Source organism: Pseudorca crassidens, chromosome Y, assembly GCF_039906515.1.
Source record: "Pseudorca crassidens isolate mPseCra1 chromosome Y, mPseCra1.hap1, whole genome shotgun sequence".
Classification (NCBI taxonomy): domain Eukaryota; kingdom Metazoa; phylum Chordata; class Mammalia; order Artiodactyla; family Delphinidae; genus Pseudorca; species Pseudorca crassidens.
The window spans coordinates 16,228,480-16,240,108 of record NC_090318.1 but is presented as its reverse complement, the minus strand read 5'-3'; the positions used below and the strand labels follow the sequence as shown (position 1 = coordinate 16,240,108).

General features: G+C 37.9%; 1 protein-coding gene across 1 annotated transcript in view; it reads right to left on the bottom strand.

The window, feature by feature from the left end:
* LOC137217886 (protein WWC3-like) overlaps positions 1–11,629 on the bottom strand; it is a 173,190-nt gene that overhangs the window by 90,645 nt on the left and 70,916 nt on the right. The window contains 1 exon segment of the mRNA XM_067724886.1: positions 10,420–10,549. Coding sequence (XP_067580987.1) covers positions 10,420–10,549 — 130 coding nt within the window.

Below are 11,629 nucleotides of genomic sequence, written 5' to 3'. Positions count from 1 at the left end.
AATATCCAGTTTTCCAAACACCATTTGTTGAACAGAGTGTCCTTTCCAGTAATGAATAACAGTCTTGACTCCTTTGTGGAAAATCAATTGACCATATATATGAGAGCTTATATATGGGCTCTGTATTCTATTCCATTGGTCCACATGTTTGTCCTTATGCCAGTAGCACACAGTTTTACTTATTGTGGCTTTGTGCTAAGTTTTGAAATCAGGAAGTATGAGTCCTTTCACCTTGGTCTTTCTTTTGCAAAATGTTTTGGCTACCTAGGGGATCCCTTGAAATTCCATATGAAGTTGAGGACGGATTTTCTATTTCTGAAAAAGAAAACACTATTGGGGCTTTGACAGGGATTGAACTAAAACTACTGATTACCATGGATAGTATAATCCTTTGAATAATGTTAAGTCTTCAAATCCATGAGCATGGAATAACCTTCTTTTATTTATGTTTTCTTTACCGATTGTTCATCATTAGCAAACAGCATTTTCCTTTGTCAGTATTCTCATTTTGTTCACACTGTTTTCTCGACTTACTGTAGTATTTTGTCCACATTTTTTATTATGCTTTTTGATGATGTCTTACACGTGTGTTTTAAACTCTTTGTAGAGGGAGTTGAGGAAGATGGTGGAAGAGTAAGACGAAGAGATCACCATCATTCCCACAGATACATCAGAAATACATCTCTGCATACCTGGGTAGGGCAAAAGAAAAAACAGAGACAAAAGAATAGGGACGGGAACTGCACCAGTGGTAGGGAGCAATGAAGGAGGAGAGGTTTCCACACACTAGGAAGCCAACCAAGAAGCCTGTGTGCGAGCACAGGTCACTATCCACACACCCCTTCCGGGGAGCCTGTACAGCCCACCACTGCCAGGGTCCCGGGATCCAGGGACAACATCCCCAGGAGAACACACAGCGCGCCTCAGGCTGGTGCAACGTCACACTGGCCTCTGCAGCCGCAGGCTCACCCCGTACTCCGTGCCCCTCCCTTCTCCTGGCCTGAGTGAGCCAGAGCCCCCGAATCAGTGGCTCCTTTAACCCCGTCCTGTCTGAGCGAAAAACAGATGCCCTCAGGCGACCTACATGCAGAGGTGGGGCCAAATCCAAAGCTGAGCCCCGGGAGCTGTGCAAACAAAGAAGAGAAAGGGAAATCTCTCTCAGCAGCCTCAGGAGCAGCGGATTAAAGCTCCACAATCAACTTGATATACCCTGCATCTGTGGAATACACGAATAGACAACAAATCAGCCCAAATTGAAGAGGTGGATTTGGGACTAATATATATTATTTTTTTCCCTTTTTCTCTTTTTCTGAGTGTGTATGTGTATGCTTCTGTGTGAGATTTTGTCTGTATAGCTTTGCTTTCACCATTTGTCCTAGGGTTCTGTCCGTCCGTTTTTATATTTGTTTGTATTTTTACTTTTAAAAAATTTTTTTCTTAATAATTATTTTTTATTTTACTAGCTTTATTTTACTTGATCTACTTTATTTTATTTTATCCTATTTCTTTCTTTCATTCTTTCTATTTTTTTCTGCCTTTTATTCTGAGCCATGTGAATGAAATGCTCTTGGTGCTGCAGCCAGGAGTCACTGCTGTGCCTCTGAGGTGGGAGAGCCAACTTCAGGACACTGGTCCACAAGAGACCTCCCAGTTCCCTGTGATATCAAACGGCAAAAATCTCCCACAGATCTCCATCTCAACACCAGCACCCAGCTTCACTCAACGACCAGCAAGCTACAGTGCTGGACACCCTATGCCAAGCAACTAGCAAGATAAGAAACCAACCCCATCCATTAGCAGAGAGGCTACCTAAAATCATTATAAGGCCACAGACATGCCAAAACACACCACCAGATGTGGACCTGCCCACCAGAAAGACAAGATCCAGGCTCATCCACCAGAACACAGGCACTAGTCCCCTCCACTGGGAAGCCTACACAGCCCACTGAACCAACCTTACCACTGGGAACAGACACCAAAACAACAGGAACTATGAACTTACAGCCTGCAAAAAGGAGACCCCAAACACAGAAGATAAGCAAAATGAGAAGACAGAAAAACATGAAGGAGCAAGATAAAAACCCACCAGACCTAACAAATAAAGAGGAAATAGGCAGTCTACCTGAAAAAGAATTCAGAATAATGATAGTAAAGATGATCCAAAATCTTGGAAATAGAATAGACAAAATGCAAGAAACGTTTAACAAGGACCTAGAAGAACTAAAGATGAAACAAACAACGATGAACAACACAATAAATCAAATGAAAAATACTCTAGAAGGGATCAATGGCAGAATAACAGAGGCAGAAGAACAGATAACTGACCTGGAAGATAAAATAGTTGAAATAACTACTGCACAGCAGAATAAAGAAAAAAGAATGTAAAGAACTGAGGACAGTCTCAGAGACCTCTGGGAAACATTAAACACACCAACATTCAAATCATAGGGGTCCCAGAAGAAAAGAGAAAAACAAAGGGACTGAGAAAATATTTAAAGAGATTATAGTTGAAAACTTCCCTAATATGGGAAAGGAAATAGTTAATCAAGTCCAGGAAGCACAGAGAGTCCCATACAGGATAAATCCATGGAGAAACATGCCAAGACACATATTAATAAAACTATCAAAAATTAAATACAAAGAAAACATATTAAAAGCAGCAAAGATGCCGCGCAACGGCTGGGCCTGTGAACCATGGACACTGGGCCTGCACATCCGGAGCTTGTGCTCCACAACGGGAGTGGCCACAACAGTGAGAGGCCCGCGTATCACAAAAAAAACAAAACAAAAAACTCACAAACAAACAAAAAGCAGCAAGGGAAAAACAACAAATAACATACAAGGGAATTCCCATAAGGTTAACAGCTGATCTTTCAGGAGAAACTCTGCAAGCCAGAAGGAAGTGGCAGGACATATTTAAACTGATGAAGGAGAAAAACCTACAACCAAGATTGCTCTACCCAGCAAGGATCTCATTCATATTTGATGGAGAAATTAAAACCTTTCCAGACAAGGAAAAGCGGAGAGAGTTCTGCATGACCAAACCAGTTTTACAACACATGCCAAAGGAACTTCTCTAGGCAAGAAACACAAGAGAAGAACAACACCTACCATAACAAACCCAAAACAATTAACAAAATGGGAATAGGAACATACATATCGATAACTACCTTAAATGTAAATGGATTAAATGCTCCCACCAAAACACTCAGACTGGCCGAATGGATACAAAAACAAGGCCCATATATATACTGTCTACAAGAGACCCACTTCAAACCTACAGACACAACAGACTGAAAGTGAGGGGATGGAAAAGATATTCCGTGCAAATGGAACTCAAAACAAAGCTGGAGTAGCAATTCTCATATCAGATAAAATAGACTTTAAAATAAAGACTATTAGAAGAGACAAAGAAGGACACTACATAATGATCAAGGGATCGATCCAAGAAGTAGATATAAAATTGTAAATATTTATGCACCCAACACAGGAGCACCTCAATACATAAGGCAAATACTAACAGCCATAAAAGGGGAAATCGACAGTAACACAGTCATAGTAGTGGACTTTTAACACCCCACTTTCACCAATGGACAGGTCATCCAAAATGAAAATAAATAAGAAAACACAAGCTTTAAATGATACATTAAACAAGATGGAATAATCGATATTTATAGGACATTCCATCCAAAAACAACAGAATACACATTTTTCTCAAGTGTTCATGGAACATTCTCCATGATAAATCATATTTTGGGTCCGAAATAAAGCCTTGGTAAATTTAAGAAAACTGAAATCATAACAAGTATCTTTTCCGACCACAACGCTATGAGACTAGACATCAATTACAGGAAAAGATCTGTAAAAAATTTAAACACATGGAGGCAAAACAATACACTACTTAATAACAAACTGATCACTGAAGAAATCAAAGAGGAAATCAAAAAATACCTAGAATCAAATGACAATGGAGACAAGATGACCCAAAACCTATGGGATGCAGCAAAAGCAGTTCTAAGAGGGAAGTTTATAGCAATACATCCTACCTTAAGAAACAGGAAACATCTCAAATAAACAGCCCATCCTTGCACCTAAAGTAATTAGAAAAAGAAGAACAAAAAAACCCCAAAGTTAGCAGAAGGAAAGAAATCATAAAGACCAGATCAGAAATAAATGAAAAAGAAATGAAGGAAACGATAGCAAATATCAATAAAACTAAGAGATGGTTCTTTGAGAAGATACACAAAATTGATAAACCATTAGCCACACTCAACAAGAAAAAAAGGGAGAAGACTCAAATCAATAGAATTAGAAATGAAAAAGGAGAAGTAACAACTGACACTGCACAAATACAAAAGATCATGAGAGACTACTACAAGCAACTCTATGCCAATAAAATGGACAACCTGGAAGAAGTGGACAAATTCTTAGAAATGCACAACCTGCCAAGACTGAATCAGGAAGAAATACAAAATATGAACAGACCAATCACAAGCACTGAAATTGAAACTGTGATTAAAAATCACAGTTGATAGAATCTTCCAACAAACAAAAGCCCAGGACCAGATGGCTTCACAGAAGAATAGTGTCAAATATTTAGAGAAGAGTTAACACTTATCCATCTCAAACTCTTCCAAAATATAGCAGAGGGAGGAACACTCCAAAACTCATCCTACGAGACCACCATCACCCTAATACCAAAACCAGACAAAGATGTCACAAAGAAAGAAAAGTACAGGCCAATTTCACTGATGAAATAGATGGAAAAACCTTCAACAAAATACTAGCAAACAGAATCCAACAGCACATTAAAAGGATCATACACCGTGATCAAGTGGGGTTTAATCCAGTAATACAAGGATTCTTCAGTATATGCAAATCAATCAACGTTATACACCATATTAACAAATTGAAGGAGGCAAACCATATGATCATCTCAATAGATGCAGAGAAAGCTTTCAACAAAATTCAACACCCATTTAGATAAACACCCTGCAGAAAGTAGGCATAGAGGGAACTTTCCTCAAAATAATAAAGGCCATATATGACAAACCCACAGCCAACATCATCCTCAATGGTGAAAAACTGAAACCATTTCCAATAAGATCAGGAACAAGACATGGTTGCCCACTCTCACTACTCTTATTCCACATAGTTTTGGAAGTTTTAGACACAGCAATCAGAGAAGAAAAAGAAATAAAAGGAATCCAAATGGAATAGAAGTAAAGCTGCCACTGCTTGCAGATGACATGATATTCTACATACAGAATACTAAACATGCTACCAGAAAACTATTAGAGCTAATCACTGAATTTGGTAAAGTAGCAGGATACGTATTAATGCACAGAAATACCTGGCATTCCTACACACTAATGATGAAAAATCTGAAAGTGAAATTAAGAAAACACTCCTATTTACCACTGCAACAAAAAGAATAAAATATCTAGGAATAAACCTACCTAGGGTGACAAAAGACCTGTATGCAGAAAATTATAAGACACTGATGAAAGAACTTAAAGATGATACAAATAGATGGAGAGATATACCATGTTCTTGGATTGGAAGAATCAACATTGTGAAAATGACTCTACTACCCAAAGCAATCTACAGATTCAATGCAATCCCTATCAAACTACCACTGGCATTTTTCATAACTAGAACAAAAATTTCACAATTTGTATGTAAACACAAAAGTCCCCGAATAGCCAAAGCTATCTTGAGAATAAAAAACGGAGCGGTAGGAATCAGGCTCCCTGACTTCAGACTATACTACAAAGCTACAGTAATCAAAACAGTATGGTACTGGCACAAAAACAGAAAGATAGATCAGTGGAACAGGATAGAAAGCCCAGAGATAAACCCAGGCACATATGGTCACCTTATCTTTGATAAAGGAGCCAAGAATATACAGTGGAGAAATGGCAGCCTCTTCAATAAGGGGTGCTGGGAAAACTGGACAGGTACATGTAAAAGTATTAAATTAGAACACTCCCTAACACCATACACAAAAATAAACTCAAAATGGATTGAAGACCTACATGTAAGGCCAGTCACTAACAAACTTGTTAGAGACAAAACATAGACAGCACACTGTATGACATTAATCACAGCAAGATCATTTTTGACCCACCTCCTAAAGAAATGGAAAGAAAAACAAAAATAAACAAATGAAACCTAATGAAACTTCAAAGCTTTTGCACAGCAAAGGAAATAAAGAAGACCAAAAGACCACCATCAGAATGGGAGAAAATATCTGCAAATGAAGCAACTGGCAAAGGATTAATCTCCAAGATTTACAAGCAGCACATGCAGCTCAATAACAAAAAAACAAACAACCCAATCCAAAATTGGGCAGAACACCTAAATAGATATTTCTGCAAAGAAGATATACATATTGCCAACAAACACTTGAAAGAATGTTCAACATCATTAATCATTACAGAAATGCAAATCAAAACTACAATGAGATATCATCTCACCAGTCAGAATGGCCATCATCAAAAAAATCTAGAAACAATAAATGCTGGAGAGGCTGTGGAGAAAAGGGAACACTCGTGCACTGTTGGTGGGTATGTAAATTGATACAGCCACTATGGAGAACAGTATGGAGGTTCCGTAAAAAACTAAAAATAGAACTACCATACAACCCAGCAATCCCACTACTGGGCATATACCCTGAGAAAACCATAATTCAAAAACAGTCATATACCAAAATGTCTGTTGCAGTTCTATTTACAATAGCCAGGACATGGAAGCAACCTAAATGTCCATCATTGGATGAATGGATAAAGAAGATGTGGCACATATATGCAATGGAATATTAGCCATAAAATGAAATGAAATTGAGATATTTGTAGTGAGGTGGATGGACCTAGAATCTGTCATACAGAGTGAAGTAAATCAGAAAGAGAAAAACAAATACTGTATGCTAACACACATAAATGCAATCTAAAAAAAAAAAAGATCATGAAGAACCTAGGGGTAAGACGGGAATAAAGGCACAGACCTACTAGAGAATGGACTTGAGGATATGGGGAGGGGGAAGGGTAAGCTGTGACAAAGGGAGAGAGTGGCATGGACATATATACACTACCGTACGTAAAACAGATAGCTAGTGGGAAGCAGCTGCATAGCACAGGGAGATCAGCTTTTTGTTTTGTGACCACCTAGAGGGGTGGGATAGGGAGGGTGGGACGGAGGGAGACATGATAGAGAAGAGATATGGGAACATATGTATATGTATAACCGAATCACTTTGTTATAAAGAAGAAACTAACACACCAGTGTAAAGTAATTATACTCCAATAAAGATGCTAAAAATAAATAAAGTCTTTGTAGAATATGTTTGATATCTGGGATTCTTACAGGTAATTTCTATCAATTAATTTCCTCCCTTGAATGAACCATGTTTTCCTGGTTTTTTTTTTTTTTATGCCATGTGATTTTCTCTTGAAAACTGAACATTTAACTTTATAATGTGGTAATTCTTAAAATAAAGTACTCCCTCTTCCCCATGGTACTTTTTTTTTTTTTTGGAAAGTTACCAAAGTCCGTTTGTTTTTACAAACTATATTTGCAAAGACTATTTCTAATTATGTGTGATCACCAAAGTCTGGTTCCTTTATCTAATGTTTCGCTAATGTTTGATAGTGACTTCGTTGAATGCCAGGAGCTGCAAAAACAAAAGTAAACCACCTCTCTATCTTTGTAGACTGGCTCTGTTTTCAGGCATTCCTCTACCATTTAGCTATACTTAGCTTATACTCTGAGTCTAAGAGAGCAGCACAAGCTCTAAAGCTCTTCTGAGGACTTTTCTGAGTATGTCTTTTACCTTTGCATACCCATAGCTTTCTAAATTCCTCCTCATATATAACTGCTTTAGATGTCCTAGTTTACCAGAGTCTCATCCCAACTTCTTCTCAGGTCCTTAAATAGTCTACTGTATGACTCCACTCATAAGCTCTCATCCAAGGTAAGTCCATGCTTACAGTCAGCCTTGTAACTTTTAGAGTAGTGACTGATGTTTTTCTCATGCAGGTTCCAAGTTATACAAAATGAACACCTCGCGTCAGATTTTAAGGTAATCCCAAAATAGGTTTGAACAGGTATACACATTAATTTCTACATAAGGTCTGCTGTGATCCCTCCAGTTCAAGGCAGGGAGCTAGATCACCATTTCCTCAAGACCTAGATAGTGCTGCATTGGTAATGGAATGGGGCAAGGGCAAGGGATGGGGTATCAAGTAAAAATGCCATGAAATTTCACAGTGTTTTGAACATAGATTTTTCTTGATTGTAAATTTGTGTGGTTCCTATAAGCCTCTGTCTGTTTTGCAGAATGCCCACAAAGTTGGATCAGTCAGTGTTTCATTTTTTTTTCTTTTTTTTCTTTTTCCAAGGGCTTGGGACTTCTGAATCTTCCATGTCACCTCTACTATGTGTTTCTACAACCTAATATTTTCCACCCTAATTGTACAGAGTTAAAATTAATATACATGCTAGTTTGCCAAAAAACACAGAAATTTTGGCAAACAGAACCTCTCAATATAAAAATTAAACAGATTTCAAATTTTCTACACTGATTTTACATTTCTAAACATACTCCTCTTCCACAGTTCTTACTACAAACTCAAGAACCAGAATACCTTGGTGCAATATAACTTGTATATGTGGTTGTAAACAAAAGTTTCTTAGAAGGGGTCAGTTTTTAGCATAAGAAAGCTAAAATAATTTATTTGATTTTAAAATAACTTATTTGATTTTAGTGCAATATAACTTGTATACGTAGTTGTAAACATAAGTTTCTTAGAAGGTGTCAGTTTTTAGTATAAGAAAGCTAAAATAACTTGATTTTAGTGAAAGAGGGTGTTGCTCTTGCCTCTTCCTGGAGGTTCCCATAGATTGTGAAGCTATGGACATCTCAGAGAAAATTCTGAGGCCTGAAACTCCTTCCATAAACTCTCTATCCTTTCTCAAGCAACACAAGTGGATGATTTATCCACTGCTATGCACTGTAGCCTCAGAGGGGCCAGAGCAGGGAAACCAGCTTCAACCTGGGCCAAAGCCTCCATATATATACTATCAAACACCACTGCGTTCACTCTGAGGTTTTGGCTAGGCTTAGATGGGTAATGCATGCAGAACATCTTGTCCAATTCTGCACACACAGAAGGTTCACTAATGGTAGCTAGTCTTGTTACCATTGTTCACAGCAAAACTAAGAATACATCATTTACCTACCATGACCTGGAAAGTCATTTACAAATACAGATTTGTGGGCCCCAACTACATCATTCTAATTCACTAGAATAGGTTAGGGCCCAACAATGTGCATTTTAACCACCATTTAGGAAACTCTACTTAATTCACTGCAGCCTTGACTTTAGGAAGCACTGGTATACATTAAAATTATATATATGCATCTGTCTTATTTTGCCTCTATGTTTGATATTTACTTTATATATCCCTGTATGTCTTATACTGTGCAGAATCTACATAAATGTGTATAACGTAGTACCTGCCCACTTGGCGGATTGAGTACATGAAGAAAAACTGAAAAGAAATTAAAAAAAAACTAACTAAAATGAGACCATAGGGATCTCCCTGGTGGTCCAGTGGTTAAGACTCCGCCCTTCCACTGCAGGGTACAGAGCTTCAATCCCTGGTCAGGGAACTAATATTCCACAAGCCACGTGCTACAGCCAGAAAAAAAAGAAGTAAAAACGAGAGAACGTAAAAGGAAAAACTGAATGCATTACAGCATCAAGCAAAAAGACCATCATATATCCACCTGCAAAAGCACATCTTTTTCTAAAAATAACAGAAGCTACAGGAGTTAAGGGGCCAAAAAGATAGTAATAACAATAAAGCAAAATAAAACTAACGATCTCAGATATATAATTTTTCAACATCCACATTATGGAATACTGTGCAGTTATAACTAAAGAATAAAGAGGTATTTGTGTATTTATTTGCAAAAGTACAGGATAGTATTATTATATGAGTAAGAAAGCAAGATCAAACTGTATGTACATAATTAGCTTTTGCATGAAGGCTATTTTTGTGTCTTTATAAACACTAGAAGAGTACACAAGAAACCATTAAAAGCAGTTATGGGCTATGAAAGAACATGGTGATTCCAAGACCTCTTATTGTATACCTTTTGAATTGTTTTGATTATTGAACAACATGAACATTCCCAATTTTTTAAAAAAACTTTTAAACATAAATTACATATACATAACAAGTAATAAACCTATTAAAATGCATGTGTGTATAGATACACGGACATATATAGATGAGAAAGGGAGGATATATATGTATGTATGTGAATATATACAGAGAGGAAAGGAAGACAGACAAGCAGGCAGGCAGACGTAAGGACAGATGTGGGTTCTGAAGAGCACCGGGGCCTCTTACGTGCATCAGGTCCCGTCTTTCCTTCTCGCCTGTACAAATGGTTTTTTTGATGGTCCTGAGCTCGCTCATTATAGCCTGTGCCTCATCCAGTTTGTAGTTGGTGTGAGCACTTGACATCTTTCCATCAATCCTGGTTCAAAAAGAAATATGTGAGATTATAACATTCCATTAAATAATAGTAACAGTAACCCCAAAAGTTACACACACAAAAAAACAGACAGCAAGAAAAAAAAAAACCCTTCTTTCTTTCTGGTACATAAAAATAAATAAACGTTAAGTGAGATCTATGTCCAGGGAGAATATATGGGTAAAGCTAAAAACAGTAAAGTATCAGTAACAGTGCTTTGTGCAAAGTTGAAAATTTCTACATTTCTTCTACATATCTCTTTTATTTCATTCTGGTTCCAATTTATTACTCTTTCCTAGCCATCTCCTAAATTCTTTCCTTCAATTCAAATACATATAAAAGGAACTTTTTCTCCTCCTTCCTTTCTTTTCTTTCTTCTTTCCTTATATCTACCCACCCACAAATCACAAACTAATATACTTCCTTCCTTATTTCCTTTCATTTCTTCTTGTTCCTTCCTCCTGCCTTCACTCCCTTCCATCCATCTATTCATACATTCTTCCAGCCAATCCCTGTGTGCAGCAAGGGTGGTAGAAGCAGAGCACTGAAGAAGACAAGGCTTGGCTCCACCCTTTAAAGAGTACGCAGTTTTCTGTAGCCAGAGAGAGAACGAACTCCTTCTCTGGAAAGTCACCAGATACACGATGACACAGATTCTAGCTCTAAACTGTTTCCCCCATGTTACCCAAAAATCCAGATGCTTAACGGCCAGCCCAAACGCCCTTCTGTTCCACTCACAAGAGCATCCTGGCATGCTGGTGAGTACAAGTGACACTCCAGCTCTACAGTGGGACCCTGGGCAAGACACTTAACCTCTTTAAACCTCAGTTTCCTCATGCCTCAGATGAGGACACTAAAACTGTCCCTCCCACTTAATGAGAAATGTAAGGAAAGGGCTTACTTGGCAGAGACCTGGCGTATAATGTCTGCACTGATTATTATTATCAGGATAATGCTCAGTCTACTTACTCATGGGAGAAAAAGTAAAAAATGCACCAACTCCGGTACTTTATTATCATTAACAAATTCCTGGCCACAAATGTCACAACTCACAGCAAAACTCAGCACCAGAGCTGATCTGAG